At 42.9% G+C, this 23,655-nt stretch overlaps 1 protein-coding gene across 10 annotated transcripts in view; it reads right to left on the bottom strand.

The window, feature by feature from the left end:
• The window catches only part of ARHGEF7 (Rho guanine nucleotide exchange factor 7), a 188,867-nt gene that overhangs the window by 134,433 nt on the left and 30,779 nt on the right, over positions 1-23,655 (bottom strand). For 6 of the 10 annotated variants that reach the window (XM_017502080.2, XM_017502109.2, XM_017502085.2 and 3 more), the window contains exon 2: positions 18,921-19,007. The exons of 2 other annotated variants lie outside the window; for them this stretch is intronic. In XM_017502080.2, coding sequence (XP_017357569.1) covers positions 18,921-19,007 — 87 coding nt within the window. Of the gene's footprint in view, positions 1-18,920; positions 19,008-19,189; positions 19,306-23,655 lie in introns of those variants that run through there. 2 more of the 10 variants (XM_017502179.2, XM_037729148.1) reach the window with 2 other exon arrangements.

Genomic DNA, 23,655 nt, shown 5'->3' with positions numbered 1-23,655 from the left:
TTTACAGCACCAGGACCCCTCTCTCTGCTATTAACCCAGGCTACAGCAGGGTGCTTTCACAAAATGTGCAAATGACAGTTCAAATCTACTCTAAAGAAAACAAGGCTGGTTTTTTAAATACAAGTTTTATCATGGCTTGAGGTACCTTTGAGGAAATGGTTCCCAAAAAGTGTGAAGGTGAGAAGCAGTCAAGAGAGGATGTGACACTGTGACAGGATGAGGTTATCACAAACTTCCCTGCAGCCTTAGAGAACAAAACCACCATGGGACTTGGAACTGGAGACTGTCATGACTTCAGGGATATTAAGAGAATATAAACTTCCAGGACCACATTTCCAGAGACTATGCTCTAAAGACCTCCTAGAGCACTGATTCAGTTACTGCTTCCATCTACAGACCTGCATTTATTTCATTATAATCCCCCTTATTGGCTTCCAAGGGCTATTTACGTATTTAGAATACCAGCCCCTCATTATGGTTATCAACGTGTTCTTCTCAACGTACCACGTGTTGATGCTCTCTGCCACTGCCCTGGGCCACTCAGCTGCTGTAACAAAACTACCACACCTTGGGTGGCTCATAAGCCACAGAAATGTATTTGCACAGTTCTGGAAGTGGGAAGTCGAAAACCAAGGAATGGACTGATTCAGTATTTGGTGAGGGCCTGTTTCCTCACAGCTGGGCTCACTGCAAACTCACATGGCATGACGGGAGAGGGCTCTCTCCAAGGCCTCCTTTACATGAGCGCTGACCGCATTTGTGAACCTGGTCACCTCCAAAAGACCCATCTCCTAATACTGTCACCTTAGGGGTTGGTATTTCAACACGGGAATTTACAGAGAGGGACACAAACATTCAGACCACGGCAGCCACCTAAGAGCTTTGCTTTTAGAGCCTCATTGACTTGTCTCTTCCTTTTTCTCTTGAAATCAAACTTTAACATCCTTTCTCCAATTAGGAAAGCATTCACCAAGCTAACTTCACAGATCACACTGATGTTTACTCAATCATGTAAAAACTGTGCATGAAAATTGAACACATACCCCATCAACCAACTTCCTCAACTAAAAGAGCAAAGCGTGAAGGGAAGGGACTTGTAGATTCAAGTATGTAACCTGGAGCAATATGAAAGTGTAACTCTATAAACAAAGAGATGATTCTTAAGATTTTTCATCCTATTTTTTAATTTGCTTTCAAAGACTGTCACCAACGAGCCTCATCCAGCACTGAGCAACCACACTCTACTCAGACACCCGTACCCCTGCACACACAGCTCCCAAAGCAAGGCTTGGCTACAACCAAAACCCAAATATATCAAATCTTCATGGTAACAGCAGTGCCAGCCCACAGTTTAAAATATCTTAGCCTCCTCATCACAAACAAAATGCTGTGAAAAAACAAAGCCATCAGAAGCATGTGTACCTTCCTCAGGTTAATTCAATTGGTGATACAGACCTCTGAAGAAAAAGTAACTCCAGGAGTGCATTGGTGAGCTTAAACTTAAAGCAAAAAAGCCAGTTCTTTCGTTTTTGTTCAAGCCCTTGCTTAAGAGATTTCAAACGATAATTTTAAAAAAAGAAAATCCAGCCCACACAAAATTCTTAGTTCCCCATTTTACAATGGACATTTAGTATGCATTTATTTTTCTTATGAATACAAACAGGAAAATGATAAAATGCTTTTAAAAATTAAAGATTACCACTGCTATTTTTATATCTGCAACAGAAAAGACTGAGACCAATTATCTGTTACCTGCCATAAATTGAATTCCCAAATCAAACTTCTTGTCCCAAGTACCTACCAAGCAGGTCTCCCATTTTCATCTCAAACACACAGCAGCAGGCTCTACTTGCAGGGGCCTGGGCGCCATCAGTCCGCAGGGTTCTCCCTAGTCCTCTCGGAGCGGAGCCAGACCCTCGGGCCGGCCACCATCATCTCCCAGCAAGGAACCTTCCACTAAGAAAGTGAATCTGGCCTAAGGCTAACACACAGCACTTTCCCCGGCCACTCAGCACTGCATTCAGTAAAGGCAGGAAGACTTGAGCAGCCTCGTGCAAGGCCAGTGATGACACAGGTAACATGATCAATTCTCACCCAGCTTCCCTGTATCAGATATAAAATAGAAAAGAACTCCGATTAGGAGGAAGAAAATGGTCAACAGAAGAGCAATTCTGACATCCATGTTCAATCTTCCTCAGAAGACTGACTAACTGCACCAAGCACAGCGCCTCATGTCTATAATCCCGGCACTGCAGAAGGCTGAGGTGGTAGATCACTTGAGGGCAGGAGTTCAAGGCCAGCCTGGACAACATGGCAAGACCCTGTCTCTACTAAAAATACAAAAGTTAGCCAGGCATGGTGGCACATGCCTGTAATCCTTGCTACTTGAGAGGCTGAAGCATAAGAATTGCTTGAACCCAGGTGGCAGAAGTTACAGTGAGCCAAGATCACATGACTACAATCCAGAACAGAGCAAGACTCCATCTCCAAAAAAAAAAAAGAAGAAGGAAGAAGAAGAAGATTGGCTAGCTTTTATCACGCTAGCTGTGAGAGTAAATCCTGAAAGCGTTGTGGCCTTCTCTGACGATCCAATCTGTCAGCACTCAGACACTCTTTCGCCTCACCCTGTAATATTCTGCAGTTGTTCCCATAGTATTTTTACTTGTTCACACAGTCATTCCTTTGCTTAAGAGTTTCCCCCAACTAGAATTATACTCCCTGACGGCAGGGCCCCTCCTCCCTTACTCATCAAGCCACCTCCAGCAATTAGAATGGTGTCTAGCAAACAAGTGATCATTAAATGTTCATCAATTCAACAGCATATAAATAGAATTTTACAGTAAAAATGAAGACTCCAAAGAATATAATTCCACACACACAAAAAAATCTTCCAAATGTCTCACAAACAAGGGCCCTGTAGCTCCAGCAGCGTACTAGTTACCAATGCACGTACGAGGAAGAAGCCTCTGTGGCTGATATGGTTTGGTTCTGTGTCCCCGTCCAAATGTCATGTCAAAGCGTAATCTCCAATGTTGGAGGTGGTGCCTGCTGGGAGGTGGCTGGACCATGAGGGGATTTCCCCTTGGTGCTGCTCCCATGATTGTGCGTGTGTGCTCGTGAGATCTGGTTGTTACAAGGTGCGTGGCACCTCCCCTTCTCTTGCTCCTGCTCCAGCCAGGTAAGACCAGCCAGTTTCCCCTTCACTTTCCACCATGATTGTAAGTTTCCTGAGGCCTCTCCAGAAACAGGGTAGATGACAACATCATGCTTCCTGTACAGCCTGTGGAACCATGAGCCAATTAACCCTCTTTTCTTTATAAATTACCCAGCCTCAGGTATTTATAGCAATGTGAGAATAGACTAATACAGTAGCAGTAACCAGTTCTCTCCTAGCACATGACTTTCTTCTCTTCCCAACAACACGAGGTGACTTTCGTAAGGATTAAATAAACTAGCACATGTTAAGCAGATACACTGCTGCCTGGCACATCCCCATGGTAAGCACCCCCAAATTTAACCATTATTGTCATTATTTGTTACCTAAGCCAACTTCCCAAATTACTGAACACCCAAAAGTTCAGAACTACTGACTTAAAGAGAAATGATAAGGTCTACTTCAAATTGTGAACAGTGAGTTGCTGTCTGCATCATCTCTGGCACAGGTACCGAGAACAGACTGAAGGAACACTGTCACCTACCATCCTCACATCGTCTAATACTCTGGGTTTCTGTGAACAATTCACTGAAGACCGGTCATTAAGCAACCTATTCTCTCAACACAGTACCACTTTCTTGGACGTTAACACATCAAGACTACAAAAGTATGCCATTTTCACATCTTTAATACTTCCTTCACTTATTTTCAAAAATCACCTGTCAAGCTTCAAAAAATTAAACCCAAGTTTTGGGATTCTGTGATTTGGTTCTGGGGGAAACCGTTTCACAACCTTCAAAACTGCATAATCTATAAGGACATCTCTTTTCAATCATTACCTTTCAAGACTGAACCTAAACAATTCTTGTCTATTTTATCCACCTTTATGTGGAAACCTCTGTTAATAATCCAAGTTCTTAGCGCATTCTGAGAGCATAAAGACATGGAAGGAAAAGTGTCAACTCTCCACTCGTGTTTATCCTCGAAGCAGCATGAAGAGCTTGAAGAAATCTGCAGGAGGAGGGAACTTCGAGCCTGGAACAGCAACAGCTCCTAGGTGGCTGGGCAGGGCTGGAGGGCACCCACACCCCTGCCCAGCGGGGCCTCACGCAGCTGTCACCCACCGCAGACACAGAGTGGATGAGACCAAGTGAGACACAGAAGCCAGCACAGGCAAGGGCTGGCACCTTCCACTTGAGCCACCCTGGCCATCTCAACCCTGACAGACTCTCTACGACCTGGACAAGAGAACAGAAACCGAGGTAAGCCAGGACCCTCTCCTCAGACTCCTGGTGTCCAACTCCCCAACAGGCAAACTGCGCAGAAGGAAATCACTCTGCCAAGGAGGGAACGTTACGGAGTCTGGACAGTCACCCTGTTCTGCTACGAGAACTGCACACCGTCACACTGAGAAGGTTTGGCTTACTCTTCAAGTGTTCTGTGAGGAAGGGGTGGCTCTGGCGTTCTGTCCTGCAGGGGCCCCCAATCCCGGAATGTGCCTTATGGGAATATCTGGCTCCTGTGTGGTGCCCACAGGAAAAGTGCTACAGTCTCAGTGGAAAGAGGCAAACTGCACAAGAGCATACCTAGTATGGCCTCAATTCCTGAAAAAGTAGAGCCCATACGTGCATCAGCATTCAACAGTGGCTCCAGTGGGAAGCAGGGTTAGGGGTTAGGAGGGAGAGAGGGGAGTGAGCAGCCATTTCCCTTTACGTACGCCTGTGACACTCTTTGCTCAGAACGCGCACTTGTCATTTACAACTGAGAAAAAACGTTGGCCAAAACAATGGACACTGCATCAAGGGATGTCATGTTAACACATGCAGAAGCAAAGTATTCTCCTGAACTGGGGAACAGGGAGTGATGCAAGGAGATTAACAGAGCTAGCCTCATCTTAGACAGTTATTAACTAAAACTGATAAGAAACAACAGTGCCAGGATACAATATGGAAAGGAGGAAATAAAGACCAAGAAGAAACACCAGCTGAGAGTTTGTTTCTGGGACAAGGAGAGTGTGGGAGGACTGCTTCCTTTTGAGGCCCTAAGTACCATTTATCTTTTAAGCTATGTACAAGTCTTACTGGATAAAAGAGTTATAAAATACAACTTGATGACACCGTGTCCTTGGCTTCTTCTAACCTCATATACAAAACAGCCCAGAGCTCATATCTTTGCCAACTTTCACACTACATGACCGCAAACCTATTTTCACAAGGTGCTTCTCTGTGATTTTCTGATAATAAAGAGGACCTAACTACGCTGGCACTGAGTGACTGCTGTGGATACACCTAACCCAAGTACAAGCCAACCGTTTGCTCAGGTGCTTACAGCTCGGCCAGGAAACAAGCAACATGGCACGCACGTGTAGTGGGCCTAGGACATTCCGGGACTAACACCTCCTCACTTCTTCCACCACCCCTTCACCAGGTATTCCTTCACTCTCTCTGAGGCATGAACTTCCTCCTCTCTGCAGCACTCGCCTACATTACATGTTTAAGACTCTCTTCCACATGACAGACTAATAGGAATATCACTCTCAACAATTAGAACCTACTTCCACAGAACTTTGAAACTGATATTTCCAGCCCAGGCCATATCCCTAACTCCAGACCTGCACATGGATCTCCATGGAGGCATCTCACAGGTACCCTGATGGAGCATGTCTGAAGCTGAGTGCCCACACCTGGCCCCGCCAGACTTCCCCATCCCAAAGGCAACTTCTTCTAACTGCTCAGGCCAAACCTTTGGACCTCCTCGACTCCTCTCCTGCATACCCCATCTGGTCCGTCTGTAAATCATCTCATCTCTTCCTTCTTGATAAAACTGGAATTCAACCTCTCCTGCTACCAATGCTGACTGGACTGTGGTTCGAGCCACCAGCACCTGGGAGGTCACCTAGATTGCTGCCATCCTGTCCTCTTTGGTTTCCGTGCTTTTGCCCTTGAGTCTTGCAGTCTATACTCAAAACAGCAGCCAAAATAATCCTGTTAAAACTCACATCACATCCCTTCCCCCATCTGCCCAAACACCCCTAGGGATCTCATGTCACACATTTTCCTCCAAGCCTCCTCACTGTGGGTAGCAAGAGAGTACACAGAAACTTAATATTTTCACCTTAAGCAAAACTGAACTGCACTTTCATGGCGGCAAAACAGCCTCACTACTATGTGTGAAGTGCTGCCAGTTCTTGCTGAACAACTAGCCAAGATACCAAGGACACACCCTTGGGTGAGACCGACTGACCAGCTGCACTGGAAGGACTTACACAGCTGCCCAACTGGGCCAGGCACGAACACCTACTAAGTGATCTGTGCCCCATATCAAGGGCCAAGAAGGCCGATCAGAATCTGGGGCTAAGTCCTATTATTAAACTGGTAGCTCCTCTAGGAAGTAGCAGCATCACTGACTAACACAACTCTGGCTTTGAAGGAACCTTACAAGGATACGGTCCCAACACCCATCCTATGGCTAGTTAGATGTAACGTGAGTAGAAAGTTCTCTCCAATTCCTCGGAGAGGCTCTTCCCCTCCATTCACCACCAACATGTTCTCTGACCAGTAAGTTCAAACTGACTCTGACTTCCCATCTTTTCACCATGCACGCCAACACGAGATTCCCAAAAGGATCCTTCAGAAAAACAAAACCCACAGCCAGTATTGTCACGGGTCTTTATCACCGACAAGTGAAATGGTGGCCGCCTTGGAAGCTGTGGCAATTTTTAACGCGTAAGACATGACAAATTATCTTAACTTCCTATCAGAAGGATGTACTTAAGCAAGCAATTGTTTAATAGCAAGGATTGTTGAGGGTTATTCTTATCTCAATTCCGCTCGCTTGGGGTCAGGGACGCAGTGGTGTGAGGAAAATCATGACACCAATCTGAGACAGCTGCTTTTAGACTGGGTGAACACACACTTCTCAACAGGGCCTGGGCCACAATAAGCACTCAGAAAATGCTGCTTAATGCTGTTATTGATCAGACCTCTAAGAATGCAGCAGCAGGCTGGACCAAGTACACAAGTGCAGGGTCCAGCATGAATTGGGAATGCAAAGCTCCTTGTCAAAAAATTCTTAAGAGTTTCCGGTGAAAACAGCAGAGCATGAAATCAAGCACAGAACCCTGTGTGACAACACTAGTCGCACGCCCACAAGGCAGACCCTGTCACCAGGTAAGTTCTCCTGAGAACTTGCCCATGGGCCTTGCCAGGAGTCAGCCTAAGAGTATTGCCTTGCTGTTGTTAAATACCTCACCTAATGCCACGCCATGCAGCAGCATGCTTGTATGAAGAACCCAGCCGGTGGAGCAGGTGAATCTGAGTCCAAATTCTGACTCTTCACTGGCTGAGATGGGACTGAGACCTCTGAATGACTTCAAGTCTCAGCCTCCTCATCTGCTAAGTGGGACACTGCCACCTTCTCTGCAGGGAATTGTGAGGTGTAAACAAAACAGTACATGCAAAATGCCTAGGCACACAATTTGCTCTCAACAAACGTTGGTCACATTTCATTTCAAAGATGACTGTATTTCTCCAGCCACTTAAATAATCTCAACGCAACATGCAATACAGGAGCCACTCGCAGGCAGGCTGCTGAGCAACTGAAGTGTGCTAACACAAACCAAGATGTGCTGTGGCCGTAATGAATTCCAACCAGATTTATAGATTCAATGTGAAGAAACTAAAATACATCATTAATATGTAGGTATCAACTACTTGTTGAAATAATTTTATGGATACACTGGGTTAAATAGAATGCATTATTTAAAATTAACTTTAGGCCAGGCACAGCAGCTCATGCCTATAATCCCAGCACTCTGGGAGGCCAAGGTGGGTAGACTGCTCCAGCCCACGAGTTACAGATCAGCCTGGGCAACATGGCAAAACCTCATCTCTATAAAAAAAATACAAAAATTAGCCAGGCATGGTAGCACATGCCTGTAGTCTCAGCTACTTGGGAGGTGGGGGCTGCAATGAGCTGTGATCACACCACTGTACTCCAGTCTGGGTAACAGAGCAAAATCCTGTCTCAAAAATAAATAAATAACTAAATAAATAAAATTTTACAAATGAAAAATAAAGTTAACTTGATTTTGGCTGGGCGCAGTGGCTCACGCCTATAATCCCAGCACTTTGGGAGGCCGAGGCGGGTGGATCACGAGGTCAAGAGATCGAGACTATCCTGGTCAACATGGTGAAACCCCGTCTCTACTAAAAATACAAAAATTAGCTGGGCATGGTGGCACACGCCTGTAGTCCCAGCTACTCAGGAGGCTGAGGTGGGAGAATTGCCTGAACCCAGGAGGTGGAGATTGCGGTGAGCCAAGATTATGCCATTGCACTCCAGCCTTGGTAACAGCGAAACTCCGTCTCAAAAAATAAAACAAAATAAAATAACTTAATTTCACTTCTTAAATACAGTTACTAAAAAATTTAAAATCACATCTATGGTTCCCAATATATTTCTATCAAATAGTGCTGATCTAGACAATTAGACATTCCAAACATCTGAAATGAAGGGGAAAGTCTAGTTTTGTACACTAGAAAAGCAGCCTGGATACACAGGAACACTTTGTGTTCACCCAGCCAGACAGTACAGCAAGGCACTAAGGTACAAGACAGAGAGCCACCTCTGATACTTCTTGCCAGGTAAAATTAAAACACAACTACGGTATCTGAATGAAACTGTCTTTATCTACAAAATGTTCAGGGAATGTTTTTTCTCCCAAACAATCATTTTTTTTACTTAACTTCCTAAAGTTCTACATAGGAATAAACTGACTTCAAGAGTTTCTTCAATAAATCAGTTAGTAAACACTATGTTGTGACCAGCCGTTTCATGCTCGGTATCAACAGTACAGAAGATGCCCAGCTAAAATGAATGCCTCAAACATATCTTCGGTGCTTCATAAACCCCTTCAATGAGAAGTTTGAGTAAACAGTTTATCTCCTCATCTCTCTGAATCTAGAACAAAGACAACACTCTGTTGGGCATCTCATCACAAAGAGGCTACAGATTTACTTTGAGTTTCAATAAGTGGTCCCCATGTTTTAATTCTTTTAAAAAGTATTAATATTTTTCACTATTCTTGTGGACAAAATCCTAATCACAATCTTGGCTAAAAAAAATCTAAAAGAGAACTGAGCATTAGGCAAAGCAGCATAATAAAAGAATTTGTCCTTCAGAAAGACACAGGGAAGATGAGTGTTTTAGAAATAGGCAGGGTAGTTTCTTTTCCATAACCTCTCACTCACTAAATTATGCCAGCTCCTTACAATGCTGGACTGCCCACCTGAATGAACTCCTTTCGAATTCTCTCGACAGTCAAGTGAGAAAATGAAAACCTGCCCTCTCACCTGTGCAGACAGCCTCAAGCTTCATTTACAGCCAGAGCTCCAGCTTGTACAGAGTGGCCAAAGAATGTCCCACCCAGTGCCATGCCAGGTTACTTGTGCAACAGCTGATAACACTGCAAGTTTCTGGGGTTTTCAACTTTTATTTCCCATTCTAGCAGCTTTTCTCTCATATCCTCTTTCAAAAGTCTAATGCAGGAAATATTGAGTGCCTTACATTTATGTTAGTTTGCAATGTCCTCAGAAATGTAAAGGACTGAGCAAGATACAAGAAAGAAAAGCCAAAATGTTAATCCATAACAGGTTTTCCATCTTCCTAAGAGAAAGAAAATACATAATAGATACAAGACAGTCACAGGACAGCCACAGGGCAGTAAGGAGTACTCTCATGTACTGCTACTGGCAAAAGTCCTCTGGAGGCCGTACAGTGGCAGGTGTTCAAAATCTTTGAATGTCCCCACCTTTGGCTTTTATTTTAAAATCAGGAAATTTATCCTACAAAGAAAATCAAAGATTATGGGTGTGGTACAGAAATGTCCATCACCTAGTTCACCATTCACAACCATGAAAACTTAGAATCCACCTCTATGTCCAAAACTGAGGATTATTATCAGGAACTAAGAGGCAGTCATTAAAATCAGTAGTAAAATAAATATTTAACATGAGAAAAGTCTTACTGTATCAAGTTAAAGTGTGTTATAAAACATTATATGTATCTATGATGTCACGGTTATTTTTAAAGTATATTTACATACTTGGAACAGTTTTTTAAAAATGACCAAAAAAGAAATACTAATTTTAACACTGATGTCTCTAGATGGTAGCATTATACAACTTCTCTGTTTTCTTCTTACCTAGCTCTATTTACTGAAGATTATAAATTGAATATGGAACCCTGGGTAAAGATTTTTAAAAATATACCACATGGCTCCAACTACATGAAAGAATAATGAAAATGATCATAACAGCTAATGTCTCTTTGTCACGTCCTACTTACCAGGCACTGTTCTAAGAGTTTTGCATGAATTCATGTAATCCTCATGACCAACACAAAGAGCAAGCACACGTGATTTCCATTTTGCAGATGGCACAGCTGGCCAGTGGCAGCGCAGGACAGCAACCCAACAAATGGGTTCACGCCAGAAACTACATTCCTTCCCCTCACACCATCCCCCACAAAACAAATACCTGATAATGGTGGGCAGCTGCCAGGAGGGGGCAATAACCCTGAGAGTCAAGAAAGGAGAAATCGGCTGAAGATCAAAGTCACAATTACTAGCTGTGAGTGTGCTGAGCTGACCATTCGGCACCCACGCCACAAGCGTGCTTTGTGCTACTCAGCATCATGTACACATTCTCAGAAGTGACACTTCTGAGGCCAGAAGTGTTTTGTATTTCAGATAAGGATATTTCCATTATTCTTACCAATTGAGTATCCCAAATCCCAAAAATCCAAAAGATTATAATGAGCATTTCCTTTGAGTGTCACATTCGTGCCCAAAGAGTTTCAGATTTGGGGGCATTTTGGATTTTCAGGTTTGGCATGTACATTAGTCCATGTTCACACTGTTAAAAGACATACCTGAGACTGGGTAATTTATAAAGAAAGGAGGTTTAAATGACTCACAGTTCCGCATGGCTGGGAGGCCACAGGAAACTTACAATCATGGGGAAAAGCACCTCTTCACAGGGCAGTAGGGCAGAGAAGAGTGAGGCGCAAAGGGGAAGAAACCCCTTATAAAGCCATCAGATCTCCAGAGAATTCATTCACTATCACAAGAACAGTATGGGGGAAATTGCGCGTATGATCCAATCTCCTAGGATTCCACTGGATCCAGCACTACGCAACAGAAAATTCTGTATTTTCCTTTTTTGCAGAAATGAGGTTTGGTCATGTTGTGGAGGCTGATCTCTAACTCCATATCTCATCTTGAACTGTAAATCCCATGATCCCCACATGTCTGAGGATTACATGGGAATTACAATTCAAGATGAGATTTGGGTAGGGACACAGCCAACTATATCAGCAAGCTCGCCCTGTATTGTTAAAACATCCACATTGCCCAAGGTGATCCACAGATTCAACGCAATGTCTATCAAAATTCTAATGGTATTCTTCACAGAAACAGAAAAACAATCCTGAAATTCACACGGAATCACAAAAAAAAAAAAAAAAGAGCTAAAGCAATCTTGAGTAGAAAGAACAAAGCTGGAGGCATCACACTACCTGATTTCAAAGTGTATTATTACCAAGCTATAGTAGCCAAAACAGCATGACACTAGCATAAAAGCAGAACACAGACCAACAGAACAGAACAGAGAGCTGAGAATTAAACTCACGGAATACAGTCAACAGATCTTTGACAAAGGTACCAAGAACGCCCGATGGGGAAAGGACAGTCGTCAACACACGGTGCCGGACAAACTGGGTATCTACATGCAAAAGAATTAAATTGGAACTTTGTCTCACATCACATACAAAAATCAACTCGAAATGGACTAAAAACTTAATCTAAGACCTGAAACTATGAAACTACTAGAAGTAAGCACCATGGAAAGCTCCATGACATTGGTCTGGGCAATGATTTCTTGGATATGACCCCAAAAGCACAGAAAACAAAGGCAAAAATAGACAAATGAGATTTCATCAAACTGAAGGGCTTATGCACAGCAAAGGAAACAACAGAATGAAGATGCAAGTAACAAAATGGACAAGTATTTGCAAACCATACATCTGATACGAAGTTAATATACAAAATATACAAAATATTCAGTAACCAAAAAGAAAATCTGATTAAAGAATGATGAGCAATGGACCTGAACAGACATTTCTCAAAAGACATACAAATGGCCTACAGATTAGAAAATGCTCAACATCACTAATCATCAGATAAATGCACATTAAAATCATGACAGCATCTCACACCTGTAGAACGGCTTAGAATGGCTATTATCAAAAAGATTAAACAACCAACAGGTGTTGGCAAGGATGTGGAGAAAAGATAAGACTTGCATGTTGTTGGTGGGAATGTAAATTCATAAAGCCATTCTGGAAAACAGTATGGAGATTCCTCAAAATCTAAAAACAGAATTATCATATGATCCAGCAATCCCACTACTGGGTACACAGACAAAGAAACTAAAATCAGTATGTTGAAGAGATGGCTGCACTCCCATTTTCATGGCAGCACAATTCACAACAGCCAAGACATAAAACCAATTTGAGCGTCCACTGAAAGATGCGAGAATAAAGAAAATGTGAGACATATACACAATAGGATATTATTCAGACTTTTTAAAAAAGGAAACGCTGTTATTTGCAACAACAGTGAATGAACCTGGAGGACAATATGCTAAGAGAAAGCAGGGCACAGAAAGACAAATACTACATGATCTCACCTATATGAGAAGTTTCAAAACCTGAACTCACAGAAGCAGAGAATACTGGTTACCAGATGCTGAGGGAGTTGGGAATGAGGGAACAGGAAGGAGCCAGACAGGGAAAGGGAAGATGTTAGTCAAAGGGCACAAAATTTCAGTTGGACAGGAGGAATAAATTTTAGTGATCTATTGTACAGCAGGTGACTAGTTAATAATAATGTAAAGCATATTTCAAAATTGCTAAAAGATTAGATTTTAAATATTCTTACCACAAAGAAATAAGAAATATGTGAGGTAATGGATATGTTCATCCCCTTGACTTAAATCATTCCACAATGCATTCATATATCATAATCTTGCGCTCTGTAACTATTTGTCAATTTAAAAACGAAATATAAGAATTAAAGAAAAGAAACCGGATGTGAGGCAAGCTTTATGTGACTACTGATCTACATTTCATGCTCTGTTGATCTCAGAGACCAAAAAACCAACCAAAAATTTCCAAGGGTGAGGATGAGAAAAGAGCAGATTTCTGTTCTGAACCACCTGGGCCTTTGGATGATTTCCACTTTTCCAGAAGAATAGTTAAATAAATGAACAGCAACTGTGAAACCTGCAGATAATTTTAGTATTAGTTGGTGTGCCAAGGAGCTGGAAAGATCAATTATTCATATATTAGGGTTTCCATCCCTATCATGTCAAACATAACTATTCCAGAAATGGTCTATGAGAAGAAAGAGCTGTGGTTTGCTTACACTTGACAAACTGGCTTTATTCCCTCTCGGCAAATATGAGAACAGGCTCACCCAGTTTCATCTGAAATGTTGTGTTTTCCTTTCAAACAGTGATGGTAATAGTGTATGTGAGTTCACAGTCTACTGTTAACCAAAAAAGCCTCATAAATATCAAATTATCCATCAAGATTACACTTTTCGATTATGTATGAATATAACTAAATATTGAGAACAATAAACATCTTTCTTTTAAACAGAACTAAGTCAAAATCTATAGCTTTATTATAATAATATTGTTTCTAGGCCGGGCGCGGTGGCTCACGCCTATAATCCCAGCACTTTGGGAGGCCGAGGCGGGTGGATCACGAGGTCAAGAGATCGAGACCATCCTGGTCAACATGGTGAAACCCCGTCTCTACTAAAACTACAAAAAATTAGCTGGGCATGGTGGCGCGTGCCTGTAACCCCAGCTGCTCAGGAGGCTGAGGCAGGAGAATTGCCTGAACCCAGGAGGCGGAGGTTGCGGTGAGCCGGGATCGCGCCATTGCACTCCAGCCTGGGTAACAAGAGCGAAACTCTGTCTCAAAAAAAATAATAATAATAATAATATATTGTTTCTAATATTCCTAAAAACACATTATTAACATGAGCTTAATGATGTACCATTTAAACAACTGGAATTTCATATCAACTTTCAGCTCTTGAAATAAAAAACTGGTAAACATGTTACAGGTGTGATGGCTTTAACCAGACACAGCTTTCTCCTAGCAATATAAAATCGGCTTTTGCCAGTTACATTTCATCTGCTTCCATAGCTGTCAGATACCTAATTAGATAATGTTGTACTGAGTGGGAATATCTTGGAAGCTAATTCATGTGACCCACTGAGTGAACAAACAAGCATGTGCACACACAGGCGCACACATAAACACCCTACCATAGCTACAACACTGGAATCAGAATTCCACATTAACAGCACAGAAAACTGGAAACAAAAATCACTCTTAATTTCTCCATGGCTATTTAAGAAAGTGCAAAGAAATGTCCTATCACTTGCTTGGTTTGCTAACTTTGATAGTAAGGTCAGGTATAACCTTACATGAAATTCTACAAACATCATCATTCTTTTTTTTTTTTCTTTTTTTTTGAGATGGAGTTTTGCTCTGTTGTCCAGGCTGGTGGGCAGTGGTGCCATTAGCAGAGATGGGGTTTCACCATGTTGGCCAGGCTGCTCTCAAACTCCCAACCTCAGGTGATCCCCCAGCCTCAGCCTCCCAAAGTGCTAGGATCGCAGGCATGAGCCACTGTGCCCAGCCATCATCATCATTATTTTTATTAACAATTATTATTTCGGTTGCTTTTGAGAGACAAATATAGAGAAATTGTGTGCCCAGGTTTTTTCATGCCCTAAAAGGAAAAAAAAATTTTAACCATGCCAAGTAAAAAAGTGACAACAAAATGAAGTCATCCAAGTTGCACTGCTTTCCAACACTAAATTTTCTTTATTTTCCAAATATAAAAGTCTTCCAACTTAAAACCTAGCTCTTCGCAAAGTTTACCAATAAATGCAATTCACACAATATTCCTTTAAAATCAATTTATAAAAATATTTTCATAATGAGAACAACTGACGGATATCTGATTTTCTACAGGTAATTAAAGACAGCACGCATCAAAATAACTGATATATTAACCTAGTTCCTTTTTCCCTTTAACAAATCTTAGCAAAGCTTAAACTGACAGTTAAGAAGAAAGTATATACACCAAAAACAATCTGTTACAAACACAATTTAGTCTAACCCCTGGAAGAAAAGCACCTTGACATTTATAACTACAGAACAAAAGGCTGGGTGGGCCCAGTGCCTTACACCTGTAATCCCGGCACTCTGGAAGGCAGAGGCAGGTGGACCACAAGGTCAAGAGATTGAGACCATCCTGACCAACATGGTGAAACCCTCACTGTCTCTATTAAAAATACAAAAATTAGCCAGGGGTGGTGACACGCACCTGTAGTCCCAGCTACTCAGGAGGCAGAGGCAAGAGGATCGCTTGAACTGGGGAGGCAGAAGTTGCAGTGAGCCGAGATCTCACCACTGCGCTCCAGCCTGGCAACAGAGTGAGACTCTGTCTCAAAAAAAGAAAAAAAAAAACTATAGAATGAAAGCTAATCTAGAATTTAAGCTATCAGTTTTAAGTTCTGTGTCTGTAATTTCAAATCATTTCTTATCCATTTCCCACCTTTCAGAATTTTGTGAAAATTAAATGTGTAAATCCTAGAACACATTTCACAAGTGCAAGGCTCTTCCCTCCTCACTTGCTAAACAAGTCTCAAACACTGGGAAATTGCTGCGCTGTGGCCCACATGGGATATGACCAAGTCCTTCGGGGCCAGCCCTATCCCTTCACACCACCTTACAAGGCTGGAAGCCAGAGCTGGATGCATACATAATGACTTCTCAGGGTAACTTCCCAAAAAGCACAGTGACTGAATGATTTATCAGGTTTTTCATGTGCTATTTTCCTATTTCTGTTTTTATTATCTCCTAAGTAATTGCAAGTGTAACTCATACTAAGCTTGAAGAATACTAACATTTGCCTCTTGTTTAAATTTACTGGAAGAGATATTTACTCTTTAAAAATAGCACAAAATAAGTCAAAACTAATTTTTTTTCTTTAAAATGAAACACTTGCTATCAACTACAACTTCAAGCTCATTCTATGAGTAACAAATATTTACTGAAAGCCTGTTACGTGCCAAGCACTGTTCTAGATGCTTGGCATATGTTAGTGAAAACTCTCTTCCAGAGAACCTTTAAATAAACTCTTAATTATAAAAAAAAGTTACTACATAAAATGTCAAGAGCAACCTTTGTAAAACTAAAAACAATAAATTTTTTTCTTTTTTTTTTTTTGGAGATGGAGTCTTGCTCTGTCACCCAGGCTGGAGTGCAGTGGTGCAATCTCTCAGCTCACTGCAACCTCCACATCTGGGATTCAAGCGATTCTCCCACCTCAGCCTCCTGAGTAGCTGGGACTACCGGTGAGCGCTACCATGCTGGGCTATTTGTTTTTTGGGTTTTTTTTGTAGAGACAGGGTTTTACCATGTTGGCCCGCCTGATCTGAAACTCCTGAGCTCATGTGATCTGTCCCCCTCAGCCTCCCAAAGTGCTAGAATTACAGGTGTAAGCCCCTGTGTTGGCCTCAATTTACTTTAAAACAAAACTTTCTTTAAAAGGCTTACACTAAAGTCAGATAACCTCAATGTGCAAATTGAGCTTCAAAAGTATGGTAGTATAACCAAAACTCAGTAGTTTCAAGAGGATAGGATAATATAACAAAATCCCACAACAAAGGCCAAGAAAAAGTAAAACTTGCCACTAGCAAGGCATATTATCACAGCCAATAAGGCAGCTGGATTACAAAATGACAAAGCTGATACAACAAACGGAAAGACTATTGAAACAACGTCTTTTTCCCCTTGCAAAGAGCCCTAAGTTTCTTGGAATGTCCGCTAATACTTCCACTTTTGTGTAATAATTTCCTCACGAACATAAAATATTAACAATAAACTTCTTTGTGTCTACAATCATTAACATCAGTAATACTTTAATCTATGAATTACTACATGTCTAATTTCAATTAAATGAGCTTTCCATGTAACCTGCCCTCACAGACGTCTAGGTTTTCCGAGAAACCTATAACAAGAGACTATACCTCAGGAAGAGAAACCTATAGCAAGAGACTATACTTCAGGGAGAGAAACCTCAATTGGGTTATCCTACGTAACAGGTTCTACAAAGATGCTTTCATACACAGTTGTCCCATTTTATCAGCAGGGAGTTGGTTCCAGGATCCCCATGGATATCAAAACCCTCAGATGCTCAAGTGTTTTATATAAAATGGCATCGTCTCGTAAACATTAAATCATCTCTAGGTTATGTACACTACCTAGTACGTTATAAATGCTATGTAAATAATCGTTATACTGTATTTTTTTTTTTTTTTTTTTGAGATGGAGTTTTGCTCTCGTTACCCAGGCTGGAGTGCAATGGCGCGATCTCGGCTCACCGCAACCTCCGTCTCCTGGGTTCAAGCAATTCTCCTGCCTCAGCCTCCTGAATTGCTGGGATTACAGGCGCGTGCCACCATGCCCAGCTAATTTTTTGTATTTTTAGTAGAGACGGGGTTTCACCATGTTGACCAGGATGGTCTCGATCTCTTTACCTCGTGGTCCACCCGCCTCAGCCTCCGAAAGTGCTGGGATTACAGGCTTGAGCCACCGCGCCCGGCCTGTATTTTTTTTTTAATTAGTTTCCCCCTCCTCCAATATTTTAAATCCAAGGTTGGCTGAAAACACGGATGGGTAACCTTGGATACGAAGGGCCAACTGTACTCTCACCTGGGAGCTTGATATTGCCCATCTCAGTTTACAGATAAGAAAACTAAGGTTAAGAGTGACAAAGTAACAACATAAAAGGCAAGACCTAAGTACAGGACTGACTGCAACCACTTAAGCAGATCCCACGGAAAGCAAAGCTAGATTTCTGTATTTAAAGTGTCACCCCAAATGTAGGAAGAATCACAATAGTAAAATCAAATGAAAGAGTTAAATTCCCAGAAACTGCCACTGAAAGACTGGAACGACAATGTTTAGACAAGTGACAACATTTTGCAACAGGGAATCGAGACCCCGCCCAGTACGTTCCCCGAAAGCATGTTTTCTAAACCTCAGATACTGGTTAATGTGGATTCTTTAACCTAAACATTAAGTTGGGGGTACAGAAAAACCACCGAATTTCTGGTCTCAGAAAGAAAAAGGAGAGAAAGCAGTGCGGCTGGGAGAAGCGGGCGGAGGGTTGGCACATTTTATTTCTGCACGACTTTGCCTGATCACCTGCTGAGGATTCTAAGGCCTGATCCAGACCTACACGCGAGCCCTGGATGACAATCCCTAAAAGCAGAGTTCGGGCTGAGGCAGGTGCCAAGAAATCGGTTCACAGCCCTGACGAATGGTCACCTGCACGACGAGCGACCAGAACCACTCTTCCTCACTGGAGCGAGGGCAAGGTCTGGGGTTCCACACGCGGACTCCACCCCGCCCTGGGGGAGGCCCGCGCGCCGCCTCCTCCCGGCCGTTACCCGGACCCGCAACGCCCCGCTCCACGCATCCCGAACCCCCGAGCGGCCGGGGAGGGTGGGACCTGGGCGCGGAGGAGACGTCGGGCCGGAGCGAGGCCCCCACCCCCGGTCCACCCCTGTCTTCCCGGCCCCTCCCTCGGCCTGCGGCCGCCCGCGCTCACCTCCAGGCGCAGGGAGGCCCCGCAGCCGCGCAGGAACTCGCGGATGTTGCTCAGGCACTCGCTCTCGCTCCGGGGCTCCGGGTAGACCTGCAACACAGAGCACAAGCGCTGAGCGCCGTGGCCGGCGGCGGGGAAGCCGCGCGCAAGGCCGAGCGACGCCCACGGCGCGCGCTCCCAACACAGCGGACGAAGCTGGCGGGGGCCCCCGACGGCCTGGAGCGAGCCCGCCGCCCCCGACGCCGACCCGCTCGGCCGCCGCTTCTCCTCACCCTTTTTCCTTCCTCCTGGGCTGCACCAATCTCTGCCCCTTCCCGCACTAGGAAGTCAGCCTCGGTGCCGGAAGTGACGTCTTCAGACCGCGCCCCCGCTGGCCAGCGCGGGACGTCTTCCGGCTGGCGCCGGGTCTTCGCTCCTGCAGACGGATCCCATGCCGCTTACCCGGCGAGTCAGGTGGAAGCAGCCCGGTGGTCGGCCCCGCGCGCGGCTACTGCCACCTCCTCCTGCCCTGTCTTCGGCCCCGGCCCCGGCCCCAGTCCCGTGGACGCAGCCGAGTAGGCGCGACCCCGCGGGCGTCCGCCTCCCTGCGTCAGGTTCTTGGCCTCGCCCCGCAGACACAGCGCACCCGCTCGGCCCCGCGCGCAGATGCCGCCGCCTCTCGGCGCCTGGTCCTCGGCCTTTCCCAAGTCGACGCAGCCCGGCCCAGAGGGGCCCCGGAGAACTCGGGGGGCTTGAGTAACCTCTTATTGTTGGGAGAGAACCTGGGATTTCTTCCCTTCTTTCAAGCCAAGGCTCATGGAGAGAGCAGTTATTATTCTAATGCGATGACTTAAAATAAGCAACATAAATTATGCTTGTTGGGGTTAAGGTGCAGTGGTTTCGTTTTCCAAATATAAGCCCCGTGCTTCATGAATGATTAACCGAAATAGACAGCTAACATGAAAGCCAGTAAGTCAGCAGAGAAGAAATTGTATCCTATGGAGCCTCCACCACAGTCGAGGAGCACAGGAAGGTGCCTACGGACTGCCTGGTGCTTTAGTCCAACGTAGAAATTTGGAGGGCCACCTGCAACACGTGTAAGGTGTTCGGACTTTACCCACGGCAAGAAACTAAGGAAACCAGGAACGGTACCAATTACTAGAGAATTGTAAGAAGCCTGAGGCATACGAAAAGTTGTTTGTTTTTTTAACTATAGGGATTATTTTACTGTAAGAAAATTTCTGTTCCAAACTATATGTGAAGACATTAAATGTTGACATTTAAACTAATGCATCATCTAGAAGTCTAGCATTTGAGGACATTAAAGGCATTTTTGTCCTTCTGTACTGGAAGAGAAAAATCACATTTCACCAGGCTACTCTCAGGAATACTGTGGTTTCATTTCATTGTGCTCAGGTGTTTTAAAATCATACATCAAAACCAAGTGTTCAGAAATGCCAAAGGGATGAAATGAGGCTTTTTTTCTTTCTACAGTTGAAAAATTCCTACAACCAAGTGCTGACATGTTTCCATCAAAATTGAACACTTTTTCAGTGTAATGGCAAAAGCAAAGCTACCTCCTAATCCGTTTTTCTCTTCGCTCGCTTCAAAATAACTTTCAAGTTATGTATCACATATCTAGGCAATACCTAAATTTTTTCTTCTTAGTTTTAAATAGTTGCAAGGATGTAATTTCTGCCATTCTGATGACATTTTTAAATTAAACTGTTGCATCCTTTATAAAAATCATATCCAGTAGAATCTAAATATAATAGGAATATAATACCCATTTCTCCATCTAAAAAGTTTCCGAACAAGTCAGACATTAAATCTTTCTCCTTTAACTCATTTCCATTCCACTTCACCCAAAAAGTTGTATCCTCATATAATCTCTGCTTGAAACAAACTATCTTTTTTGACAAGTGACCTCTACAAATGTAGTCAATCATCATTCAAAGAGTCTATGAACTCAGCTACTTGCTAAAAAGTATGTGTAACCAAAAATCAATACTAGAAGCACTTTCAGTCATATATGGACACATGCAGAACAGTGAAAACTTTGGATCACCTTGTGTTTATTTTCTCAGCTAAGCTTGAACAAGGCCATGCTCTGCCTTCTTGTTTTAGTTCTTATTGTGTAAACATATGTCCTTCTCAGTCTACTTAGTGTCACATTTTTCAGACTTCTGTGCTTTCCCATGGTGATTTCTCTGTTTCAAATGGCCCCCAAGCGTAGTGCTGAAATGCTGGCCAATGTCCCTAATCACAAGAAGGCTGTGATGTGTCGTGTTAGATAAGCTTCGTTCAGGCATGAGTTATAGTGCTGTTGGCAATGAGTTCAATGTTAATGAATCAACAGTATGGTACAGCCACAAAAAGGAAATGGGGATCTGCTGATCTGTACGAGAGGCTGCTCCAGAAAGTGCTAAAGTTACATCTATAGTGTGTGATGAAGCTATGGAAAAGATGGAAAAGCAGCTAAATTTGTGGATTCATGAGATGACAATCAATTAAAAAAAAAAAAAAGTGTAGTGGACAGTATTATGAGGCTGAAAGCCAAAGAAATTTACAGCCATGTTACCCAAGGCCAGGAAAATGTTAAACTCTTCTCAGCTGGTCCAGGCTGGCTGGCGCATTTCAAAAGGCAATACAGCATGAAATCAAATTTTAAATTTGCAGGCAAGGCAGGTTCTACAGATAAGGAGGCTGCAGAAGAATTTTTAAAATGCCTGCTAGGTGTTATAGATGAAAAGGGTTATGTTGAAGAGCAGGTTTTCAATGCTCATGAGACTGGCTTGTTTTATAAGAATGTTGGCAAACAAACCTATGTAATGCAAATGGCCATGCAAGCCCCTGGCTTTAAAGCATTCAGAGACCATGCAACCTTGCTATTGTGCACCAACACCAAGGGTGACTTTAAGTGCAAACCTCTAATGGTGTACTGAGCCCAAAACCCACAGCGCTTGGAGGGAGAAACCTGAACTGTGTGCCAGTCCGTTGGAGGTGGAACAGAAAAGCATGGATGGCATCTGAAATATTCTGGGATTGGTTCCACCACTGCCTCATTCCAGAAGTTGAACAGTATCTCCAGGGCAAAAACCTTGCTTTCTGGGTCTTACTAATTTTGGATAATGAATGCCCCAGTTCATTGCCATGACGAACGTGAAAATGCTCACCCCAGCATAGAAGTTTTTTTCATGCCCCCAATACTACATCTCGCATCTAGCCCCTCAATCAGGGCATAAAACTTTCAAGGCGCACTACACGAGGGAACTCTGTAGTAAAGCTTGTGAGGTTCTTGACACCAATGAGGAAGCCACCATGATAGACTACTGGAAATCACTCACTATATGCAATGTTATTGATTATGTTGGCACAGCCTGGGACAGCATCAAGCAGGCTATTATCAATAACTGCTGGAAAAACGTTTTGCCAGACTGTGAAAACTTCAAGGCTTTGATGGGGTTACAGAAAATATTTTTTAAAATGTCAAAAACATAATGCATATTGCATGGTAGATAAGTGGAGAAGGTTTCAGTGACATGAAGAAAGAAGACGTGAAGGAAATTTTGTTAGAGAAGGCAGTAGAAACCACAAAGATTGGGATGAGATGGCAAAACATGGCAGCAAAGTCAGCAATGAAAGTCACCCTACGACTCCAAGAATTGTCCCTCTCACAGTGGCCAAAATATCCAAATGGAATTCTGCCTTGGAAAAAGTTTTCAATGACATGGAAGAATGTGACCCTGTGCTTGAACACAGCCTCACATTTTAGCACCTCACGTCCACTGCATTTATCCCTTATTCTGATACACTTAATGATTCGAGGTGAAAAGCCAGGCGGACAAGGCTGAACCAATTTTTTCTAGCCGGTTTGAGGGAGAGTTGCCAACACCATCAACAAGTTGCAAAAGACAAACTCCTAAGGTAGCTCTGCCAAATCACAATGTGCTGCCCTTATTGACATCTTCCTCTTGTGCCGAGTAAGTTCCATCAGCCTCTGATTTTCATGGGGCAAGCTAAGGTAGATAGGGTAAACCACAGTGCACTGACCGTCACACATCCTGCAGCTCCATCCACAGTAAGGTTTTAGGTAATATGTTTATAAAACTTTAAATGCTCACTCTTAATGCTTTTTTCAGGACTTTATTTGTTATTACTGTACTATACAGTATAAAGTATGTTCATAGTACTCTGTGAGTACTGTGTAAGTACTGTGTCAGTACTTATGTGAGTACTGTATATGTGTACTGTATGCATGTATGTACTTATGACTGAGAATTGAACTAGTACCATCAGAGGAGTTCATAATGCTATAACTGAAACACAGTGTTTTATTATAAACAAATACTGCATATAATTAATGAATTGTAAGAAACATATTAAAGAAGGTGTCTTCAAACAAAAATACATGTAAAACAAGGTTATATATTGATTGGTTGGCAAAGTGTTATGGCCAGAGTCTTAAAGGATCCTAACCCTCTATTCCTCCTAGGAGCAGTGTTGCATTTGTCAGTAATTCAATGATCAAGGTAACTTTCTAGAACATAACTACCACAAATAATGGTAATTGACTCTACCTTTAAGAGTATTAAACCGTAAGAATTTAATTGCTCTGATTTTTTTTCTGAACTGAGTTAACACAACTATTATGAGTACACAAATGATGGAAACAGTATGTTACAGTTTTTTTTAATTACATATAAAAGCAAAATTTTATCTGGAAGTGTATTTCTTTTTTCTTTTTTTTTTTTTTTTT

Source organism: Cebus imitator, unplaced genomic scaffold, assembly GCF_001604975.1.
Source record: "Cebus imitator isolate Cc_AM_T3 unplaced genomic scaffold, Cebus_imitator-1.0 Scaffold14, whole genome shotgun sequence".
In the NCBI taxonomy this organism is placed as follows: domain Eukaryota; kingdom Metazoa; phylum Chordata; class Mammalia; order Primates; family Cebidae; genus Cebus; species Cebus imitator.
The sequence above is the reverse complement of the archived record's forward strand: the minus strand, read 5'-3'. Positions and strand labels throughout refer to the sequence as shown.